Source organism: Scatophagus argus, chromosome 5, assembly GCF_020382885.2.
Source record: "Scatophagus argus isolate fScaArg1 chromosome 5, fScaArg1.pri, whole genome shotgun sequence".
NCBI lineage: Eukaryota > Metazoa > Chordata > Actinopteri > Scatophagidae > Scatophagus > Scatophagus argus.
The window spans coordinates 23030213-23055374 of NC_058497.1; the positions used below are offsets into that span (position 1 = coordinate 23030213).

Genomic DNA, 25162 nt, shown 5'->3' on the forward strand with positions numbered 1-25162 from the left:
CAAGGTCTTGGATGTAGCTATGTGTGTTACCTGTGAAGAGTGAAGGCAAAAACAACAAAGCACGTAGTTTGCATTTACTTTCCAAGAGGCAGCTCTTCAAAAACAAAAAAAATGTTCCACACAGACCGAAATATGTTCCCCGTGCCTTAACATGAACAAGTATTCATCTTGTGGGAATTCATCATACCGTTTTGAGAGGGCTCTTTGTGTAATAAGCATGCAGAGGTTTTGGCAGCATCTCCCACTGTGGGATTTTCGAGCTTCCTGTAAAAATGTACAATGTCCTCGCTGATTGCTTTTGTAGCAGCCCCTCTGTGACCCCAGCATGATGGGCATTTATGCTGCATTTGGACGCTATTTCAGCAAATGTGAAGGAGGATCTTGAAGTACAGTGACATGAGCTACTGAGAGTTTCTGACTTGCAGAGAGTTGAAAGAGGAGCACTAAATAAGTACCTACCCAGCACACAGGGCCCTTTGTAATAAATTATCACAGAACTACCAATGGAAAGCACTACGACGTCTTTGAGAATGGTTAATGGTAGTTATAGGCTCTATCTCAGGTAGAAATGGTTGATAGAAATGGTTTGAGCCTGATTTGAATAATGATTTTAAAAGATTAGTAATCCCTCTCTACACACATTCACTTGAAGACCTTTGTTTAGATTGCCTTGAGACAAGATCGAAGCTGTCTGGAGTCTGAGTGTTCCGATGACGGGACTGACTCATTTTGAGTTGTGCAAGGTAAATCATGTCTGCGCAGGTTTGTGTCGTTGTTTGTGTCCTTCTTCTTGCATTGAAACATAAGCAGCTGGCTGTACGGACTGCTACTCTTACATCCTGACAGTGGGGATTCTTCAGGTGTTCACTGGAGTGTGTCACGGGTGCAGCCGAGCCAGCTGATATGAAGGTTGAGAGCCATCAGCCGAGTTCAACAGTGTTTCACACTCTTGCTCTGACTGGCTTGCCTGGTGGAAGAAAAAAAAAAAAAAGAAAAGGCGGCACAAACAACCTTGGAGTTGTGTCCTGTCACAGTTCATCAGCCAAGCAAAGTCAAGCTGGTGAAGCTGTGGGAAAGAAGGGAGCGTCACCTCAGCCTGTCCAGGCCTGCTCACCCTTCAGGGGAGTGGCAGCACATTAACAAAGCACGGCCGCCTCAGCCTCAGCCTCAGCCTCAGCCTGCAGCACAGAGGCGGAGCAGCCGGGGTCTGTCCTTCACCCACCTAATCAGCCAAGGAGGACGAAGACCTAACTGCCCCGTGTCCTGCTAACAAACTGTCGATAAGGGCCGCTGTGCAAAATATCATGCTCGATGTGGCCGTTTCTGCTTGGCTGGTCTCACGGATAGAGGGCGGGCGCGGCTCCGTCATGTGGCATTCTTCTAACTAGGTCACAACAAGTTTCATTTTAGTGCAACCGAGCGAGATCTGCTCGTAGCTAGAAAATGGATGTATAAATATTAAACAGTTTATTTTCCCCCTCTCCCCACAACAACAGGATTAAAAAAGAGAGACATTTGTATTCATAAAGTAAATTGCATTTCAAAACTATAGTTAAATTATGGTGAGTATGATAATTGCTAAATAACTAACTGTTTGGGGAATAGGAATACAATACACTGTTAATTGCTGCACACCATCTTTGTTCCCACCTCCCAGGAAACTAATGTCTTTGATCATTGCTGGAATAAAAAATGTGCAGTTAAATCTAAATGCATCTGCTATTAGTGCTTGTTTGTTGCTTCATCCACTTTTATTAGGAACAATAAGATGACATATTAATAAGCTACTCTCGTTCTGAAGACTCTCAGTGGCTCAAGTATGAAGTCACGGTTTCTGCATTTTAAAGATGATCTTTTTCTGCTGAGATGTACACACAAGTTCAAATGTTTGGTTTTCTCAGCAGTTTGTTTAATAAAGTATACTTACGCCGCAACTAAATTCACATTCAAAAAAGACAGAATTTAAATCAGTCGGAAAGTCATTAGCAGTCATTCTCTTCCTAATGTTAGCCGATGCAAAATGGTGTCACGGAAGGCAATTAGCATGATAAATGTATTAGTATAAAGCATTCAAGCCTGGTTAAAACAGGCACAAATGTCCCTCATTGTCCCTGCCCTGCACTATGCCTTAGCTTCTAGTATCTGCAACTCCATGGACACCAACACATCTATTATGTATGAAGGGTTGGCCATGTCAGTGTACAGCATGTGAGCATACATTTCAGCCAAGCTGGAACACATAAAAACATCTTTGAGAGCCCGGTCTCTGTAGAAATCTTTCAGCCCACCACTGGCTTTCATCGGTCAGTCACGTCTTAGATTTTATTCCAACTGGGAGCCAGTGTGTGACAAGTTAGCACGTATTATTTTCAGACTGTGCAAGGGTTTTTTTATTACAATCCTTGGTGTAAAATGTGGTTCTGTTGGTATGAACAGTGTAGAGGGATACACGCCATAGACTGAATGTGTGCTGTTAGCTTTCCCTGCTTGTTCTACTTGGATGAGCAAAGCTCACTCCTGTTGCCCTCTTGTCTCATTGTAGCCTTTTATAGCTGTTTCTTGTATCTCCATAGCTGTCACAAACAGCTCAAGTCCACCCAAAGATAAAATGATTAATGAGATTAGTTGTCCTGTTTTCTTTTCCAATCCTAAACATATCCATCATTCTGAAATTAATAGAAGCTGTAATTACCATATTGATATGCATGACAGATTCATGCACAACACAGTCTAAAATTATAAATAACTTAAAACAAGATTAAACACAAGATTATGCCCACGAGGAATACATCTGTCACAGCTCACTGCCCTTTATTTTACTCTGCCCTGCACTGGCCCATATGTCGAGCCTTATTTCAGCATCCATTCAAAATACTTATGTGTGAACTGCAGTATGAGCCTCTCAAACTTTGCACAGTTTTGTCAGTTGTCAAGACACCAGCCCTTATTTCTGCTCAAGCATCTTGTGGCGGCCCTGCGAGGCTGGAATTGCAGGTGAGTGAGTGTGGGGCCACAGGTTACATTTGCAATCAGTGAAGGGCACAGAGAAGATGAGAAAATTTTCACCCACGCTCCTGTCGTTTGTAGGCAACAGATATGTGCACTTTCTAATGCACTATGACTGAAAACAAAGGCATTTATAATTCTGGTGGCAGTAAGTGTCCCCCAGGTGGCTATAAAAATATCCAGGCCGAGGGCGAATATGTGATCTTTAACTACTGACACCTCACTGTTCTAATTGTCACTGGTGGTCAATAATTACACTGAATGCTACAGGTAATTGTAATGATAAGATATCTTCTGGTTTTATTTACACTTAGACACTTACACACGTGATGTGCTTTTTTTCAAGGATTCAAGGAGCTTTATTGTCATTTCACACATGTAAAAACATGAGGTGGAATGAAATTAGTTTCCTTGGTCCCGGTATAAGCCCAGTAACCTACGAATACATAAAATAACTGTGGTGTTCCTTTGTAACAGTTAAACTGTCTGTTAAAGTTACAGAACAGAACAGAAAATTGCTCTATTTTGAGAGCAGAATGATGAAAAATTGTGCTTAAATGTTCTTAAACGTAAGACTGGGTATGATTTAAAAACTTCAGATATCAGTGTGATATCTGAGTACTTATATATAACATCCAGGGAAATAATGTTTCTGTTCAAAAGCCTTTCATTTGTCAAAAATCAAAACTGACAAAATTCTGATTTAAATCAACAAGACTAAAAATCCAAGCAAGCATTCAATTTGCACTAATTAATTCCACGGATTTTGTTGCCATAATTCTGCTTGTCTCTAACACACATTTCCCACAGAGTCTATCCATGCTTTATTTTCCAATGTAGCATTAGGACATTGCATCACGTCTTCCTCATGTCCATCTGACCTCACTTTGAAAACCGACTCTTAAAAAGAAAAAGAAAAAACACATATGCGAGGAAGGGCCAGAGAGCAGCTGCAGAGGGAGATGCGACCTAACACTTCACCAACACCTTCACCCTTTCCTCCTGCAAACCCGGTTTCACGCCTGCTTCAAAACACCGCTAGAGAAGTGTGAATTTGCTTCTCTCTCCTGACCGTTGGGATTCATCTTCATCAAATATCTAAATGTGGAAACACAAAGTGATGAAGTACTTCTGTGGTTCTCCACAGAGAAGCAGTGTAATTGGTTATTTGTTGTAACAAGTCATTAACCATTATACCCACATAAGGTAAGCAAGGTGTCTTCATAGTCTTCTTATCAGCTCAACAGTTTATCAGCCCTTTGTGCTCATTAATGAATCGATGAAGACATAAGAGACGATTCCCTTCAGTGGGACAGATAAAAAATGTGAAAATAAGGAAGTATGACACTTAGCAAATGCTTGTTTGTTTTCAGTGTCTTTGAATTATCTCTTTGTTACCTAAGTCAATTCAGTCACTGTTTATTTCCTCACAGCAACAGAAACAAGATTACAAGCCATATTAATGTGATAAAAACTGCAGCACAATGTGCCACTGTGCTCAGCCACTGAATCATATCGAGACAGACTGGCTAGGTGACTGTGGGGGAGGGATCCAGAAAGCTGTGAAAATGGAAGTACTCTGCAGATGAAAGTAGTGATGAGTGGTGTGAGGGACTCGGTTTGAGATATCTTTTGGTGAAAGTCACCCATCCCTTGAAGTCTTATCCCCATGGCTAAAGCTATAGTATTAGGTTTTATTTTATAGATCATTGTGAGATACGATGTCAGAAGACGAACATTTTCTCTTATGTGAAGCTATGAGAGGTAAGCCGAGCAGAAGGGATGAAATGGGGAAGGTATCCACAGCAGCAGGTATCTTAATTCACTATCATCCAAACTCAGGCCGGAGTAAATTGAAATGTCCATTTCTGGATTATGACTCCAGAAAGCATGACCAGCTCTTGCAGTTTGAGAGACGCTCATTTTGTTTTGTTTTTTTTGTTTTTTTGGAAAAAAAAAACATGTGGCCAAGACACCATAAAATATGTGATTCGGGTAACTTATTTGGAGAGGCTTCAAGTGAACTTCAAACATCTCTTTAATGATCTGTAATCCTTTGGCAAATCTTCAGCGGGCAGCTGGGCTTTCAGAGTTATTTTTACCAGGATGTGGAAGTGCATGATGAAATTAAATCTGAAGCTAGAAAAAATAAATACATGTGACGCATGTGCTTGTGGATGTACATTTTATTGTAGATGTGTTTTGTTTTGTTTTTTTAGCTAAAGCAAAGACTCGCTGATGTCCTTAGTTGTACAAAAAATGGTCATCAGCTACTGAGAACAACACTTTCCCTTGTTGATATGACTGCAAGAGAAGCACAGGGAAGTAAAAAGAGGAAGAGCCAGGTGAAAGGTTTTTTGCAAGCCAAAGCAGCACTGTCAGAAAGAAAGGAGACCACATTGGGTCTTAATGGAGCCATTGATCCAGTGCCAGTGCAGGACACACCCAGTAGGGGACTGCCTCACAGCGAGGAGACAGGTGTTCGCTCGATATCTGTCCCACTTCTCTGACCTTAAAGCTTTTAATCAGCTCTGCCAGGGAGCTTGTCAATCCTGTCAAACAATGAGCAGCCCACAGTATAGACACAGTAAGGGAGGGCAATGCGAGGGTAAGAGCTCCAAATAATACTCCTGCAGCCCTGAGGAAAAAGCCAGTACATGCAGTGTACAGCTATTTCGCCCGGGCTCCCACTGGACAGACTCCGGTGTCTTTGAGCCGGCTACAGCGGTAGTCTAAACCGTCAGCAGATTTCAAAGGCTATTAATGTCAAAGTGTAGGCGTTCACGTGAGTGATTTCGCCTGGGATAAAGTTTGTTTGTAGCTACAAAAAGCTTTGGGTTGACTTCCTTACAAGCTAGACAAAAAAAAACAAAAACAAAAAACCCACTAACACCCGCTAACGTCTCGCCTTTATCGTCAGTGAGTGTTTACTATCAGCATTCTTTATTGGTCAAATGTATCTGCAGTAGACACAGGTATGTATCGGCTCCAGGTACAATCAGCTGTGACACTCGAGTAGACGCCCCCCCCCCCCGACAAAGCAATGCCCTGACAGGTGTGGATAAAAAAATATCTCTAATTTCTAATGTTATTGATGAAACACTTTTTAAAAACAAGTTTTTAACATTTTGTGGATGCAGTCTGATGATGTGTGTGTGATCTGCTGTTTTCTCCTGTTTCTTGTTTTCCGGTGCATGAGTGACATCAAACGTGACACACGGGGACACAACAGAGATGCAAACTTTGTCCACTGACAGTTGGACAGCCTGTGTTTTGTATAGATGTTAATGGAAAATCTGGTTATGAAAGTTGCTCAGTGGTGCATGAACTTTCCCCATAGAAAATTCCCCACATCTGTTGCATGTGTTGCCCATAGAGCACACGCATTGGAGACCTTCAGTTTAGCCCCCCCCCCCCAACTTGAACGTGGATAGAACGACTTAATCTTGCGGCTTGCAACATGTTATTGGACCAATGGGACCAAACTTTGAGTCATTTCTTGGGTGTTGTGATGTTCAGAAAAATGTGTCTGCTGTTTATTCTTTCACAACATAAGCTTATGGGAAAAAGTCTTTTTGGGCTCTTGTACATCATGTGATATTGTAATTCCACAGTTTGGCCACTAAGTCAGATTGGGTTCATAGCCATTGTTCCTGAGGCAGCAGGATGAACCCATCCTTAAAAAGGTGCATACAGGGGCTAATTTTGGTATAAGGTGGTAGATGTAGATAGACCCTTGCATCATGGCAGATGGTTTTCTGGCCCATCCATGCCTAGCATGCTAATCAAACTTTTTTTTACCTTCCCAAAAAACATTATGTCTCTCTGTTGGCTGAGTGAGTGACAGGGATTTCGATATGGCCTAATTGAGTTGTTGAAACTCCCTGTGACTGCCTCTTTCACTTTCCTTGCTTCTGATCAATAGTAATACACTATCAGGATTTGTCAGCTATACTTTTTTTCTTTGTTTCATCAAAGCCCAGTGAGCCAGAACCCGCTCCATTCTTACAGGCTCATTTCACTGTGCATACTTCTGCATTTCGAGCCCAAATTGGCACGCTGTGAAGTTAAACTACAGAATATCTTTTAACACACAGGGTAATTACAGTGCTTTTTGATTGCAGTTAATAGCACAAGCTGTCAGTGGAGCAGTCACACAGCAGTCACACAGTTACAATTTGGCCGCACTGAAATTGCATTGAACCACACAATTATCTCCAGTCACTGGCAGCTCTCTCCACCATTGTTCATCTTATCTGCATGCCACTTTTTTTTTCTTGATGCTACTAAGTATTAATGTTTAAACTTAAATGTTGAGATTTGTATCAAGTGATTCTTGATCCCACTGCTTGTAATCTAGGTTCAGTTTTATTTAAAACTGTGTGCTGACAACAGCAGCTAAACTTAGGGGTGGGGAAAACAGCTCTGAGCTCATTTCCTGATTTTTTTTTTTTTTATCCCACAAGCCCACAGCCCACCCACTGCAGGGTTTTCAGATGGAACCCCATTTTTTTTTCCTTTTTCTTGATTCCTACGATTGATTACTGCTCCCATTCTTTCTCTTTCCAGTCACATTTTAGGAGTGCCTGCCCTGCTTCGCTCGCGCTCCACATCTTTGCGAATGCACCGAAAGCTTTTGGTGTCCTGGGTCTCTGTGTCAATACGCATTGTTCAACATCTAACAACCAGTGGAGACTGGAGTAACTCATACCACCCGACTCAGCTTTCAGGCTGTTCCTTTCCCCTTGCTGTGGCTTTGTGGTTCCGTACTTATGTCTCCATGTCAGTTGCTTTTCTTTTGAAAGGCCAGTTGCAAACAGTGCAGACATTTAAGTGCTGTTATTTCATGTGTTCTATTAAAGCTTTCCATCAAAAACAAAATCCGTATGAAGAATGAAAGGCGTCTGAACAATAACAAACCAGAAAATTGCTTCTCCTGATATTACAAAGTATTTATAAGCTGAAGGAAAAAAAGTAGCTCAGTTTACCTAATATTGTTTTTTTTTTCTTTGCTGTCAAGTAGGCATATTAAAGTCATTGAAGAGAAATGGATGTAGTGTCAGAATGATATATAAGCAGAGATCATCCCTATTTCTCACTGTCCCACACAGTGACTGTGGGATAGTACTGTCAGTCGTGCTTGACGTACTGAAAGACGCTTTAAGGAAATATACTGTGAGAAAGTGCTGTATATGAAGCTCTGCGGCTGATGGGAAAGACAATACTCGATCACAGCTGGAAAGCACATGCAGCAGAATATGAACATGGTCCTGAGATGTGGTGAGCATTCCAAGGGTTATATGTATGTGGAACATGGAGCCTTACTCGCCTTGGAAAGATAGGCTGTGGTCGTGGTTTAGGAAATGGTTCAGCCCTGGTCTCGGAGTTCTGCCGAGAACCGCTGGATTTCATAGAGGTTTATGATCAAAACACACATGAAAAAAGGATAATTTGGCAAAGACCAGAATCGAAAATTTATGCTGAAATTCTGCATGTTCCCATGTAGCATCTCTGCCACATGTTAGCATTAGTCTTTGTTTTTGCTCACATTGTCATACTTGATGTTTCTACTTTAACTCCTGTGATTTCTGTGTCTGTGTCTTTTCAAGAAGTTACTTCAGAAAGGGCAGAATGATCTAACAAAAACAATGAGACTTAACACCTTCTGGTGACTGTGCAGTTAATGTCAGTTTAACTGCAGCAGGGAATGCCTGTGTACATGCGTTACCAATGTGGAAAAAAATATTTAAATAACAAGATAAGATAACATGTTCAGGGATAAAATGAGTGTAGCATATCTAATTTTATCAGCTTAAGTAACTGTGCACAGCATTCCTCCCATGGTGAAAACAGGATACTAATCCATGCCTAAATGATGTGACTGCAGGGCAAAATTCATAATCGTGTTTATTTGTACTTAATTCCTTGTACACGTGCGCAGAGATGACTGCTTCGTTACAGCATTAGATTGATGCTAGTTTTAATGTTCATTTTGCTGCGATACGGAGACCATCGGATGTGACGTGCGAGCTGGTAAAGCAGCTAAAGATTTGCTATTGTGACAACACTTGTTTTGAGCAAATGCACAGCATTTGTCAGAGTCCCATGGTGATCATGACTCAGACACATACTAAGTGTGCTTGTTAATTGATAGCAGACTGGGGCTTCAGCCCACTGCCCACTCCAGCTGGAGTGTGAATTCCCTCTCCTATATGTTAATGGATCTGCTGTATAAATGGCCCGCGCCAGCAGTGCCGGAGAAAAATAGCTCAGCGCAACGCACCAACAAGCTGAGCAGTGTGCACATTGCCCCTGCTGTCCTGTTTATGTCCCAACTACAATTAGAGATGCACTTTGATGACAGCCAGTTCTTCTATTTTTTTTTTCCACACATCTTTAAAAATTTATGATATCCACAACATTAATTTCTTTCAAGTAATCTGTGGAGGCCGTTCCGATATAATGCAGAGTGGAAATGTCTGAAAAATCAAGTGACTCTAATCAAATATTGATTACATGTTCCCTTTTCTTGGTTTAATAAGCCACTGGTCATGCAACAGTGCTTCTAACTATGCTTATACTGGACCTATTTACCCCCTCAAAGGCTTCTTCCCTTCTGTACGCCTGTAAGATATCAACTGGCCTTTGTCAAAAAATGTAGAAAAAACTCTCCCAGTAAAGGTCAGCACAGGTCGGACGCCAAAAACGATATTCTGTGCTCTCACTGAGTAATTCTAAAGGTCACCTTGCATGGTGTGTATGGATTTACACCCATCTGATGTGTTTTCACTGAGCAAACAGAAGGTCTCCGCTTCACATGTCCATTTCCTTTCTTGCGTGAAGCCAGTAATTGATCATTCAGTTTCAGCTGAGTAGTTGTTTGATTTTTTTAAATCTTAATGTTTTATAATGTATCCAACAACAGTGCTTGGCGTGATCACATGGAAGTATTCAGTGTTTGTACTCTATGCAAGACTTATCTTTACTTGTGGACAATGGAACAGATGGTGTGAGAGAAGGATTTGCCATGCATGGTTGTCCAGGGCCAGACTCTTTCTCAGCACTTTTTGGCAGGACTTTATATGCATTTCATGCTGTATTTGCCAAGTGCTTAACAGAGGTATAGGGTACTGCTGTGGTGCCTGCTCAGACTCATCCTGCTCACCCACATCCTTTACGTCCCACTCCAAGACCATTCTTATGGATAATATAGTGTAATGCTTATTCTCTGAAGATGTTTGTTGCTTGATAACTTGAATAACACAGCGTTAATACTGACTCATGCAAACAAAGTGAGCAAGCCAGCAGTGATTAAGGCTGCAACAAATATTTTTTTTTTTTTTGCAACCAATTGTTCTCTTGATTGTTTTTCAGATGAATTTTTTGTTCAGTGTCAGAAAAGGTTGACAAACGACCATGACAAGTTCCCAAGACCCACGGTGATGTATTCATAATGCATTCTGTATCCAGTGAACAGTCCAAAACCAAAAGATATCAAATGACATAAAACATGGTCAACCAACAAACCCTCAATAGGGAGGTGGAACGGCAAACCTGGCATTATTGCTTCAGGAGTGTCTCACAGACATTCGAATTTGTTTTGCTGATTGGCTGTTTCAGTATGATTTAAGATTCACACAGCCTTTCATGGACCCTCAATAAGCAAAGGCTTGACAAGTGAAGTGAGCAGATGTTAACCAGGACCAAGGTTTACTTGTGCATACACACGTCTTGTCATCGTTTGAGGTGACATGTCAGGTAATCTCAAGGGAACCTTAGACAACCTTGGCTAATTGCCAAATTAATGTAGATCTAAATTAATTTTCCTCGTACTATTCCATTAAGAAGAACTTTAGCTTGAAACTCTCTAACCTTGCCCACCAGGGCTAACCTGAAGGCACGAGGAGTAACATGCCCCCTGCAGCATTTGTGTTATTGTACAGTGGTGTTGACTGTGTCAAAAGAAATGTGGACATGGCCTCTGTGTCACCCTGCGCTAATACTGAGATTTCCACGGGAGGTGTGTTGCCTGCAGCATCGTCTCTCCTCCACTTTAATATCCTGAGTGCTGTAATCTGCTCACCGCGTCTGACCCACTACGTGTCACTCTCACTGCTTACCCTCCCCCGTAACTCCCCAAAATCCTCTACATCACATTTACGTAACCCCTCCCCACCCCTTAACTTCTCCGTGCTCCGAGTCTGTACCTGCAGCCGCCGGCGCTCGGCCGTTCTGAGACCATAATGCATCACTTTGAAGCGTGCCTTTGGCCCCCTCTTTTATTTATTGATAAGCTCTTTCCTATTAAGACGTTCAACAGCTGCCCTTGTTTGAAAGCACAAGCTAACCTTTGCATTATTAAAAAATAACCAGCGTGCATCATCGTGCACGCTGAGCCCATTCTGGAGATGAGGCACTTTGTTGACTAATTGTCTGGCCCGTGTAAGAGCTCCCATGTGCCTTGGCTGGCTGAATGATAAAGCATATTATTATCTACTTGTTTTTGCCCTAACACCACAGCATTTCATTTCTGATACCACACATTGACACTAGCGATACTTGGATCTGGTCCCTTGTTTTTTGTTTGTTTTTTACACTGAGTTTCAGTCAAAGAAGCACAAATGTTACTCATTCATTTACCGGGGGGGTGGGGTGGGGGACTCGCCCTCCCCTTCACTTGTAACTGACCTTTCGTTTACTGACAGTTGCTTGCTATCTGCTCTCAGCAGGTGATGTCATCTCGCCATTTGGTCAGGTAACGTCAGTGCTGTTTATTTTGTGTTGTAGAACCGAAACTGTGATGGCCTTGTTTAGTTAAGCTGCAGGGGGGGAGGAGGAGGGTCAGAGCTCTCTGATACTGTGTTTACACTCGATGTATGCTATACACTCTCTCATGCTGTCCCACTCTCTCTCTGTCTCTCTCTCTCTGCCTCTCTCTCTCTGTCTCTCTCTCTCTGCCTCTCTCTCTCTCTCTAGGGCAAAAGCCTTATTTTTGGCCCAGCTTTATTTGCCTTTGCCGCGGTCAAAGACAACTAAAATCCCAGATTACTTCGAGCATATTAGACCAGAATAAAAAAGCATTAATTACAGGATATCCACAGGCTCTCTTACCCTCTGTATATTTTAAATCCAAAGATGATAATAAGAGGCTCCCCCCAAAAAGGGCATAATATACTTCATGGTGTCATGCATGTGTGGTTCTTTGAAATCATATGATAGCAAAATGGAGTGGCTGCGTTTTCCAGTGTTTGATTCAAGCATGAATCATTATCCTGCTGAAATAAGATGAGAAGCTCCGTTTCAGGCAAACTGATGCATCCCCTTGACATTTGAATTGCCTTAAAGCTGCTCGAGGGGCGTGTGTGTGGGCTTGCGCTCTGAACCTCATGTTGCCTCAGAAATGACGGATGCAGCTACACTAGGTGAGTGCTAGCTGCTTCGCACTGCCAGCCTGGAAGTTGTAATTTTAAAACCTCTGTGGAAAACACAGGACTACTGTGCTAAGGCACTCGGTCATTACGCTTTTTTCTCCCCCAAATATTGTGCTACTGGGAATAGTTAAAATGAAATGCACAGCGCCTTTCATGGAGCAATCCCAGATTGGGAAGTTGCCTAACATAATAAATATTCCCGATAATCATTAACATTTACAGCGCAGCAGATGTTACATTGTCCTCACTGAACAAGTGTGTTGTACAAAAGACTATTTCGAATTTGAACCAGATAGTGGAAAATTAGGAACAGGTCTACTAACCATCTGTTCCAGCAAGGTTTCGCTTGCCTCTGCAGTTGAATGTTTGCTTGGGGAGAAGGCGGGTAAAGAGAGCTGTGTTGGCAGGTACACCATTGTTTACCCAAGGGACCTGGCTGAAGGACCATCAAATACTGTCTGAGTGTAGAATAAAACAAATTCTCCGACACATACTGCTCCATCTGAAAAGGCTTAATGGCCATGGTCAACAAAATGCCACATTAAACATAGACTATGGCTGCTCCTGCTAAATGAATTGCCCTGTCTGGATATATGAAAGGCTTGGCACAGTGAGATAGCTCCCAGTTATCCCTAAAGAGTACTGCCATCATTTACTTTTTAAAGCAATTTGAAAAGTACTTCTGTCTGTTGATAACACAAGCAATATGCTGACTGAGGAAAAAAAAAGAATAAAAATGTTCCACCAGGGGAATAAACAAGCAACTAATGGGTGGGTTTTGTGTGTGTGTGTGTATGAAACAGAAGATTTGGACTCCCCCTAAACACCCCATGTGTGGTCATGAATAGGGGAGCACAGAGGCCTGTGCCATTGCTGTGGGAACTAGGACAACATTAAACAGTCATTATCCCAAGTGGCTCAAGCCATGTTTTATCTATCAGCATCCCACTTAAGTAACAATGGAGCAAGTGAAGCATCTCAGGCTAAAGGAGATGATGTGTCTTCGTGAGATGAGCATTAAAGCCGCATTTGGCAAGAAGTTTATACCGAAATGCGCTTGATTTACTTGCTTGAATCTCAGAGCGATTTCTGCAAACTGAGATGTCGTAAGTTTGACCTATTTGTCTGTATTAAATGTCTGCGTAGCAGGTACTCCTCCCTATCTATACAGGAAGTGACAAGTGAGTGCTCAGTCCAGTGAAAACGGAAGCGGTTCAGTCTCTCCACCCCTAAAAGACACAAAAAGACACAGACATTTATGTCTCAAGAAGAGTGCAGTTCAGTGACATCGCATTACTTTCTGGGTTTTTAAGTTTTCAGACTTCAAACATCGACGTCTTGCTGCCATTTGGGACTGACAGTGTGTCTAGTTGCCTGGTGCAGCTTTAAATAGACGACATTAATGAGTGCCTCCTCTAAAATATGCATCGAGTCCCATTTTATCTTTGCCTTCTTCACATTGCGGCAGCTAGAGGTGAATTATTCTGAACTTTATTTGACTCGGGCAGAAATGGATTTCTCTTGGATGAGCATGGCCTAAGTAATGGTAAATGAGCCAATAGCTGTCTTTTGAAATATTGTTGATTGTTGGCCAGTTCATCTAAGAAGGAAAAGACAGCAGTGTTACATATCCATTGTGAGAGGAGCAGCCAAATAGCAGTTGATTTATGGAAAAGAAGCTTCCTAGGATTTTGGGGATGATGCCCTGGTTTTCAATTTAAGGGTGTTGTGGTTTTGTTATTGTTTTATTTATAGAACAAAGTCTGGTTTTACATGGTACTGAAGAATATGTGGAAACAAACAGCTATGAATGTCGTAGCAACATTAATTTGCTTCCTTTTCTCTGCAACAAAGACAAAGTATGAAATGTTAATGTCATGTTCCTCATTCATTTTAGATTGGTTACAGAAAGGAATCAAACTTGTTTTTCATATTTGTCTTCCTACATTGGTAGTAAAATCTCTGACTGATTTAAACATGTTCACTCTACAGCATCTCTGATCCAAATTTTTTGCAGTGAATATTGTCCTGCAGATCTGTATTTTCCTGCATATTGTGCACAATGGAAGGCTATTTGACTGAAGGCTGTTATTTGGTGCAGCACGCCTCACACATTGTCCAACACACCATATGCAAACAACACAAAGCACATGCTTTTCCTTGCTGCCTGACAGGCCGGATCTTATTACAGTCCAATGTTTGGGCACAGCTCTGTGTCGAGGCCTTGCAAGTCTCTATCAGCGCAGGGCCAGACGGTACAGCAGCTGTTTTAATAGTACCCCTTATGTCCCCTTTCATCCAAGTCAGCTCACCTGGTGTGAATCAAGCCACTCTTTTTTATATATATATATATATATATATATATATATATGTCTATATATATATATATATATTCGGCCGGCTTGGGCATACTTTCTGCATTGTTTCTTTGTCCTGTTGCTTTTTTTTCCAGAAATAGGACTCCCCTCTTTACTGGCATCTCTCAAGGTAGTGTCTAGCCGCAGGTGTATTAGAGCTGCCCCCCCCCAGTCACCTTCTTGTCAGTGCGAGAACAAAGCAACAGCAGCACAAGCGACATCGCTGGCCAGCCTCAAACCAGCAGCACACCTACAAATCTCCCTAAAGCTCCACCTCCCTCTTTGTGTCCCTCTCCCCCTCAACAGTTCCACACCTCCACTACTTTGCCTATCTTTTTTTTCTTCTCCTGTTTTGCTCCTCTGTTTCTGCATCACTGGTTCGCATAACCCCCCCCCAAAAAAAATCTACTTTCTTAGTGCCTCTTGCATGTATGTGGCTCTGCTCTTCCATGGCTTTGCCACTCTGTGGTGTAGTCTGTAATTACAGCTCTACTGTGTGCTCAGCCAAGGACTCCTCCAGTCCTTGAGTGAAAGGGGTCCCCGTGGGCGCCCCTGGTCCTTCACGGAGGGGATTTGGGCTCTGTGGCTATGTAATTATGCCTATTCCTCTGGTTTCCATTTGCGTGAGCTGCTGTTTATTTGGTTCAATCTGAGTGGGGAGCATCACACTCAAAGGAGGAACAGCAGAGTGAGAGAGGGAGGGGCTGCAGCTTTTCACACAGCCAGTCTCTGCCAGTATTGTTCTAGCATTCAAGTGGGTGAGGTCTGGCCAAATACACATTTATGAGTTTTTACAACCCCCCCCCCAACCCCAACCCCACCGCACACACAGATAAGATTAAACTTTAACTAGTGTTGTCGCACAGTAAATTGTGTTTGCTATTTCAAAAAATATCATACTATAGCTGCCACAACTGGTAATCTAAGCTGTGATAAAATGGAGTTAAGCATTGCCCTGAGGTGCACAAGGACACAGGTGTTTCTCAAGGTACAGATGACAAGGTTGCCAGTCCTCCCTGTCAAACTGTATTAGTAAATCAATCTGTCATTGTCAAATCCCCCAAGTTTAAATCTCTATAGAGTGAGTGTTGCTGATGTGGCCAGGAGGAAATGAAAGATGATGTGCACTCAGTAACTTCAAAAGGTTGTCACTTTGTTTTTTTTTTTTGGTTTTTTGGTTTTTTTTTTATATGATTTGATGTAGGCAGCGAGGGCTGTACTTGTGTGAGGAAAAAATATAACAATGGATAGAAATTGCCTTTCTCTCAAAATGCGCTGCTTTCCAGCCTGAGCCATTCAACCTGAGAATTGTGCGCCTGCCATGAAAGATGGAAAGAAGTACATTGTTCATCTTAATTTCCTTCTAACCAAAGTCAGTACCAACTACTTCCTCTGTTCATGCATGCTCTGCTTTTTAAGCCTGTATAGTTGAAGATAGACTACATCAGATACTGTATTCAGTGGGTGTATACATAAATGAATCTCTCTCACGTATTCTTACACATTTTAAAGCCCCCTGTGGAAACTTTATCTCCAAACACAGCCATTATCCATCATTGTGATGCAGTTACTCGATGTTAAAGAGCTGCTCTGTTTGCGGCCCATGTGTCTCTGCTCAGTCCTCCACTTGAAGCCACAACATATTTCCTCTCTGTTTATGATTTGATTCACTGGTGGCTTTATGAGTCTAGTGTGATTAACGGGGGAATTTCAGTCTTTCTTCCTGTGGGTCTTCCATAGGAGATAATTATAGCTGTGGCTGGTTGTAAATACAAGCTCAGCCAGAGGTTGTCAGACCAGGAAATGGGACATCATCAGACTTCACCTGAAAAGGATCATAAATCAGAACCTGAGATAACAAAGATGTGTCAAAGACAACAGGATGCAGGGGTCCTGCAGCAGTTCGGTGACACATCTGTTCAGACTGCAATCACTTCAGACTCAGATCAGGTGCAAATGTTTTTCTACACTTACGACTCAAACTGAACGAACAAAGGAGGCTGAGTGTTGTCAATAAGAGAAAAGAAGAGCCTCAAGAAGTATTTTCAATACTGATTAAATGCATCTTCAAATTATTTACGCTGTCTGACCAACTGACCTAAGCCTAAAGAGATGTGGTTCACAATGACACCAAACTGCAGCAAATTCTCTCTTTTGAGAAGCTGGATCAATTGAATCTTGGGCATATTTGTATAATAAATTACTTAAATGATAAATTGATTTTATTTATCCAATGACTTTCTGACAAACAGTTAATAGTTCCAGTGCTAGATAAAGGCAGGCAGGCTGAAAGAGGTAGTCAATATCAGGATGTTGACACCACCGTAGGCGCGTTTTTACTAATTGACCTTTTTTTTTCACTATCACAGGCTCAGATAGTAGGGGAGAGAGGGACATAATTGCTGTTTTCTTTTTTATAGAGCTAATGTGTGTGTTCTCATTGTTTTGAGTGCTTACACCGGACTCAACATTGTTTCTTTTAATAAGAGCTCCAGGCGGTCATTGAAGTATTTGTGAGTAAAAAGTAATTAAAATTACAATGAACTAAGCAGTGTGTTACTGGGTAGTTGGAGGGGAGAACAGCAGACGATGACTTGGCTCCGACTCACTGCCCCTGTACTCATTCATTAGTGATGCATTGGTTCTCTTGCTCGGCCCTTCCATCTCATCAGAAACAGTACCCTCGTGGACAAAGACAGGGTTGTATAGATGTGCCCATTATGTTAATAACTCCCTTAGCTTTTACACACAACCACCACCAACTCTGATGTGTGGATTGCCTCCGTAGCATAGGTGGAGTGCGTGGTTGAATCCATGAGTTTGACTGCGAGGCTGAATTGACTCCTTGACTTTCAGTGCATGTACTTGCTATTGACTGGGTTGCTTTGCTTGGCCTTGGAAACTTGTTAATCGTAATTAAATGTCCCCCCCCCCTCCTCTGTGTTTGTACCTTTTAGGTGGCGATGGACAGATGGTACAGATGGACTCCAGTAAGTCTGGCTTTGTGGGTTCACAAGTGGAACTGCGCTGCATTTTCATCAACAGTAACCCACCAGTCAAGATCTCTCAAGTCACCTGGCAGAAGCTCCTCAATGGCACCAAACAGAATGTGGCCATAGCCAACCCGGCCCTTGGCGTGTCCGTTCTGCCGCCTTTCAAGGAGCGGGTCAGCTTCAAGCAGGTTCTTCAGCGTACGCCCTCGCTGGAGGACACCACCATCGTGTTCTCCAATCTGCAGCTGTCTGATGAAGCTGCCTACATCTGCGAATATACCACATTTCCTGCGGGCAACCGAGAGAATATGGTCAACCTTACTGTATTTGGTAAGAACTTGTGCAGAAATGTAACGGCTATAAGATTATCTGTTGCTTCAGTTCTGTCTGGTAAAACCAAAACAAAGGCATGATAAGTACTAGAAATAGAAATAAGTAGGATTGCTATATGAAATTTACAAAAAGCAACAAAAAAACATCTACTGAGGTTTCCAGATGCCTCAGCAAAACCAGTCATTTTCAAGCTTCCACATGTTGTAGAATAGAGATTGCCTAATAGTTGCAGTGAATCAATTAAATGTAGAGCCAAAAAACAGACAAAAAATCAGGCTCTGTAGCTCAACATCAGTTAAGGAGTTATTCCCCCAAACATGTTATTGCTGGCCTAACGAGTTGTCAGAGGGATGTGAAATCCATCTACTAAATTTTGTTCTGAAAGAGGGCATTTTTCTGAATCAGATAACACAAGGTCAACCTGACATTTTTCTTTTTAGTGAAAGGTTACAGCTCTGCTCTACGTTACATTGCCACAGGCTTTGTTGTAAAGTGGGCTCAATTCTTTCGGAGCACCTCAAACCAGATGCTCTTTCTCTGTTTGCCATATCCGGGTCTCAGACCACTTTGTCTAAACTCCCAGTCTGTGCCATTCACCAGTCCGCAAGGCTGTCACTCCATGGAGCACCTTGTCATTTAAAACTCAGCACTGAATTGAAAACCATTTTGACCAATTCATGATGTGATGAATGGGGTGACGTGCCTTTTGACACCAATCCCAGATTAGCCCTAATGGCCTTTATGAAAGGAAACTACAGCAGAGAGCAGTCAATAAAAGTGGCAGATGACACAGAGGTCAATAAAGATACTTTGGAGTGTGTAATTTGGCTTGAATAATCTCATTTTGTGGGGAAAAAAGAAGTGCCTGAGTTATAGTTTATCTTGGAAAGAGGGAGCTTTGAAAAGGTTGTGTGGTGACTTTGATTAAAGATCTAATTAGAAATTAAGTGTTGGTGTGTTTTCCATTAAGCCTCACTAGAAGAAAAAGCAATTGGCTTAAGTAGTTCTTGTTGCCGGAGCTTCTTGTCAGCTCAGAGTCCCCATTTTGTGCCACTGAGCCTCCAAGGTCTTTTTAGGCTTCCGCGGCTCAGTGAACGTCGGGAACCTGTGTGCAGATAACCAAGTGTTCAAAGAGGACTCTTCATGGCCTGTCTCTCCCAGTTGTGCATTCGCTCAAGCTCAAGTCTGCCTTTTGATGTACTATGAGGAGATTGCTAATTGGCAACTCACAAAGGATTCAAATTGGATGACGGTGCATTTGGGTAGGCAAGTGGGTTCTACATCTGTGAGAGCTTTGACAACTGCTTTGGCTTTGAGGAGGGAAAGAAGCAAAACTTCGCCTGATTTGAGTTACAACACCGTTTTCATCTCTTATCCTCTTAGTTTAATTTACTTCAAAGACAATTTTAGGTGAAGTAGAAAAATTGACAGTAAAATGAGATGGAAACTGAAAGAAAAAAACCACAAAATCTCTGTTTAGGAATCTTGTATTATTTACATTTCAGTGATTTTTTTTTTTTTTTGCTTCCTCCTTTCTCCTTTGCAGCTCGACCTATGACACGTATGACCTTGACAACGCCCACGATCGTGGCCAGGGCCCAGAAACGCAAGATGACTGTTGCCACTTGTGTATCAGCCAACGGGAAGCCCCCGAGTGTGATCAAATGGGACACCAGGTTGAAGGGTGAAGCCACTTTCCAGGAGACTCGGAACCAAAACGGGACGGTGACAGTACGGAGCAACTACGTGGTGGTACCGAGCCGCGAGACCCACAAACAGAAGCTTACGTGTATCGTGACGTACCGAAATGAGAAGATTACAGACAGCGTGGTGCTCAATGTGCAGTGTAAGAATCTGCTTTCTTAAAGATCCCATATTAAGGCTCTCTGTTTGATTTTTAGCATTTTTTTTTTCAATGGGAAAACCTATTTAAACCTGTTTTAACTTGGATATCATGTTCTCATTCACCCAAAAGTAGTTGTTGTTTCCTGGTGCAAGAGTAAACCAGTCCTCACAGTTTACAGTAAACAAGGTGTTACTACAAACGCAGCTCAGAAGTAATTCCAGTTGTACTAAGATGAGAGAAAAAAAGCAAATGGGCTGCTGAATATGTGCCAGCCTTTCCCTAAGAGAAATCGAATTTTCTTAACTACATTTTTTTCAGATTTTTTTTTTTTTTTCATTTAATAATTCAAAACAAACATCACTGAATCCTAAAAGATTTATTTAGAAAATGCAGTCTTGAAACCTTTTGTTCAGAGGACAAGTAGGAATTAACTGTTGTTAGATTTCATCCTCCCATACACCTTTATCATAGCTGTGTGCTGGACTATTATATTTATTTAACCCTAACTACAGTAGTGTAAAAAAAGGATAATCTGAAACAACTGAGTGTGTGTAGCAACAGTTTGGAAGGACTGAACAATAAATCAAAGCATATTTAAAACATGTCCAATTGAAATGACCACATTGTAGGAGGTAAAATGTGTCACAACCAGCTAAAATCACATTGTTGTTATTTTCATTTTTCATTTTCATGAAATAAAATTGTGATTCACATTGCAATATCTGTCAAAATAATCACTTTTTTTTGCATGTTGTTGTTAGCAAAAGTTGCTTCAACAAGGGTGCAGTGAGAGAACAGGAATTATGGAATATGTTGTGGATGGATGAAATGACTGCGGTATGTCATCTTGCAGATGAGCCTGAGGTGAAGATCGAGGGCTTTGATGGAAACTGGTACCTGAACCGTCAGAATGTTCAGCTGACCTGCAGGGCTGATGCTAACCCCCCTGTCACGATCTACCAGTGGAAACTGTGAGTCTGACTAAACCCTAACAAAACCCTTAAGGCTGGGAACACAAGACAGTGTGGCTGTGTGTTGTTTCTCTCATGTTAGGTTTTTGTGGAGGGCTTGCTAAAGCACAGGAAGGCAGTTTTATAGCACGGCCTCATCGAATGGAGTCTGCTCTTTTCCAACATTAGTTTCAAGACATATATGTACAAGAAATAAATCTTCAAAGATAAAAACACACCGACTTCCTCCACCCTCTCCAGAAATGCGTCTCCGTTTATTTGTTTGTTTATAAAATGTATAATGAAGATAAGACATGGACCCGCGGCACAGCACAATGGGCCTATTACGGCAGCAACACACACACCCCTATCTGCCTGATGGTCACAGATACTGTGAGATAAATGCAAACACAACAGGGTTTGCTTTGCTTTGGGGGTTTCGCTTTGAAGTCTGGGGACCAGCATGCAGGTAGAGGGGTAAGAAAGCGTCATTGTTAGTGCTGTTGTGTTCTCAGGAGGGCACAGAAGGCAGCGGTTTGTCCCTGACACGCAGAGGAGGGGGCTGAAACTGAAAGCTGGAGTAGGAGCTGCGGATTAGGAGACGGGCATACCGCAGGGCTGACATGAGTGTTTTTGCCTCAGAGAGGATCACTGCAAAATACATGAGCAAGGAGAGATAGAAATGTCGCCACATAACCCCGGGTTTGATCTGCTTTGAGTGATGACATTAAAGTTGATTGTGCAGCAGTGATTTAGCTTAAGTATAAGACCGGAGACGTGGAAGGACAACAACTAGAATGCTGAATTGTTTGCTGTAATTTGCGCTGATCGAACTGCTTACCGCATTCCGATGTCGATGCAAAGTTTAAGAAAACAAAAAAGCGGGTTCAGCTCTGCGAATGAAAAGCAACTTTTTCCGAGACTATCACGGTTCTAAATTAAAGTATTATACGGTAAAATTGAGAGATAAATGTAGCAATTTGTCCTGTAATTGCTCGGTGAAGGCTGAGTTGGGAAATCTGTCACTGGACTTGAGTGGATGTGGATTAATAGACCATTGTGGCCCTCATTGTATCTACTCTACGGGCCACTGTTGGATTTTAATGAGGCATGGGGATTTTTTCCCCCTTTTTTCTTAGATTGCATAGATTTAGCTCTCGGGGTAGAAACACTGATATACACACAGCAGCAAAAGAAGACGAAGAGATAGGGATGATTTGACCTGTTTGGGTTTCTCTTTCTTTTTTTTTCTTTCTTTTTTTTAGCAGAGGCAAAGAGAGATTTAGAGAGATAGGGGAAGATAGGGAGAGAAGAGGAGAAGGGTGAGGAGATGTGATCTCGAAAGACGAGGGCACCGTGCTGACAGATAGGAGGGGACGGCCATTGCTGCACTGAAAATGAGATGCCAAATCTGTTGTGAAGGTTCCCCAGGGCTTCACTGTGGAGGTCAGCACAAGGCTGTGACGGAAGGATCCGGAACAGGCCGGCAGGATTGCGTCACACTTGACCACAAACACACACACGCACACACGAGAGGTGTAGCCAAATCCAATAAAAATGATTTTGATACAGATCTGCATTATTTCCTGAGACAATCAGTTGCTAACAGTATCTTATTCAATGAGATAAAGTTGGTTCGTTTTGGCAGCTGTAAATTCAAAACATCTTTATTTTTATCATGTGCATTTAGTTTTCCTTTGTGCCTCAGCATTGTGTGGAGGATGCAGGAGGCCTTGGTGTATGTACAGTCCTTGAAGAAAGCATTCAAGCATCTTTGATTTTTTTTCCTTTATTTATTTATTTCCTCAGAGCACAATTGGACAGCTATTACTCAAAATGGGTTAATGGGGAGCTGAAATAGACGCGGCTAAAAAAAAAAGGACGTACCCCATTTGAACTTTATTTGTTTTTGAGATGTTTGGTTGTAAAACATTCTCAAATCTCCATGCTCATTTGTTGAGTCTTTTTTTAAGTGTATGAATGAGAAAGTAATGGAAGGGAGGGATGGAGATTTGTTCATTATCACAAATAACTCAATTACTCGAGTGCTAAGGTTTCAGGCTTAATATTTTCTCTCTTTTTTTGTTTCTTTCCCTCAAAAAGCATTTTTTTCTAGCACACACCTCATGCCTCTGCAGAGGATTTTTAGTTACTGAAAGATATGAAATTCTGTAAATAAAAAAAACCAACATTATTCATGTTGTATTTTGCAGTGTGATTACCTCAAGCTGCATTCTAATTAGCCAGCTTAATCATATATAGTGTGAAAACATGATTCTGTTATTCATGTTGATTAAAGGCCAGCGTAAGTGAACTGTTGGTTTAGTAGCTGTGGATGAAACTCACAGATTTCCAAATGTCCTTTTTTAAAATTAGATTTAAGTCAGATTTAATCTGAGCGTCATTATTAGATGATGTAATGCAGCCAGTCCTGCTGCCACAGAGGCTGTTAATGCCCCTTTTTATTTAACATAAGCAGTTACTATTTATTGCTAACGATGTCTGCAGCTCCTCAAAGAGAATGAAACCCCACATTAAACATTAAACATAAATGCAAGAAGATTTTCAGGCCAAGTAAACAGATGGATGTTTGATTAAAGACACCTTTCTTTATTGGTTAGTTTGCAGTCCAGAAAGCAGTCTTAACTTCTTCTTTTAATGAATATTATAATCTCTTTGAATCAGCTGCCAGTCTCCTCTGTGAATTGCCTTATTGTTAGCCCTGATTGTACCCAACAATAAAATAACAATAAAACGTCCAGTGTTTCCCTGCATTCAAGTTTAAAACCGCCTCCATATGCAGATTATTGCGCCTTGGTGTATAGCTCTCCTCATGGAACGTGACACACACACACACACCAGCATCTATACACACATCACATGCACACATGCACGTGAGCAGACCAAAGTCACCGAAGAATCTGCATCACTCTCAAGCTGTTTGTTAGCCTTTCATTTTGCTGCCCCTCAGGCTCCACACACACACACACACACACGCACACACACACACACACGCACACAGACACACACAAATTCAGATGTCTCATACAAATGCAGACATCACAGCAGAATGTGTGGTGAATCGCAGTTTGCCAGCCTTTCATTTCTGCAGCAAATCAATTGGGCTTTGCAGAACTCAGCATTTGATAGAGGCTCGCAAGGTAACTGATTATTGAGTCGTGACATACTGTATTGAGGGTTGTTTGCAGCTCCGTTGCAAACGTGTCACCATAGTGGCATATGAAAAACAACTGGACCGTAGCTCTTTGTATTACTTTTGTTCTGACCTGTGGACACTGCATTTTTTTATACTGACTTGTCCAGAAAATCTGCTCCGTCAAATATGGATCAGCCACTTGTAACTGATGTTTTATGATGGATGAATTAACAAAGCTCATCGCTGTGTCTTTCTGAGCCTTGAGTGAAAGCCTGTTTAGTACAGCTCAAGTGCTTGATGCGTGGCCATTGTTAGCGTGATCCCTAATTTTGTTGCCTCTCTGTAATGTCATTTTGTTTTACTCTTGCTGTAATAAATGGAGCATCACATTGTTTTTGATGTTCTCACACAACAGCGGATCACAAAGTGTCTAAGAGGCAGAGAGCAAGCCCTTTTTGTTTAAACGGGGTGTAATATGCTTTCCCTTATTTCCTGTCATCAGGTTACAATGTTGGATTTTCATAATAAAACATGGAGATTCAAATAATGAAATAAATATATCTAAAATGGATCCATCTGAGCAAAAAGATGCTTCAGACTACTCTGAATGCTAAATTTGCAATGGTTTTTTTTTCTAGTTTTGCAGAGAGCTGATGACAACTCATTGACTGCTCGTTTTCTGGTTCCTCTAATGTCCTCAGGCTGCTCTTCCTGATCTTCCTGAAGTGATTTATATGGTTTCCTGACAGAATGATTGCTGTCATTGTCACTAGGGATGGGCTATTTGGCCAAAAAAAACAAATATCATGATCTGGTTAATTGCAGTTAACTTCCACACAGAGCACAGGTTTTAAATTAGTGGAATTCTCCTTTACGGAGACAGGACCTAGAAATGGCTTGCGGTCAGAGGCTGAACTTAGGGGCTGCTTGAAATGACAGTATAAGATAAATAAAGACCTTTTTTAAAACTGTGAATCATACAAGGCTACTCAACTCGTCCCAGAAACAAATGAAATGTGCATAGTAGGCTCCCTTTAAAGACACACAAACTCCTACCAACACCCAGCAGCTCAACACCAGATTGTAATG

General features: G+C 41.7%; 1 protein-coding gene across 4 annotated transcripts in view; it reads left to right on the forward strand.

Moving 5' to 3' along the window:
• The window catches only part of nectin1b (nectin cell adhesion molecule 1b), a 141406-nt gene that overhangs the window by 35901 nt on the left and 80343 nt on the right, over window positions 1–25162 (forward strand). For all 4 annotated transcript variants that reach the window (XM_046389754.1, XM_046389756.1, XM_046389757.1 and 1 more), the window contains exons 2-4: window positions 17752–18117; window positions 19667–19966; window positions 20820–20937. In XM_046389754.1, coding sequence (XP_046245710.1) covers window positions 17752–18117; window positions 19667–19966; window positions 20820–20937 — 784 coding nt within the window. The remainder of the gene's footprint in view (window positions 1–17751; window positions 18118–19666; window positions 19967–20819; window positions 20938–25162) is intronic.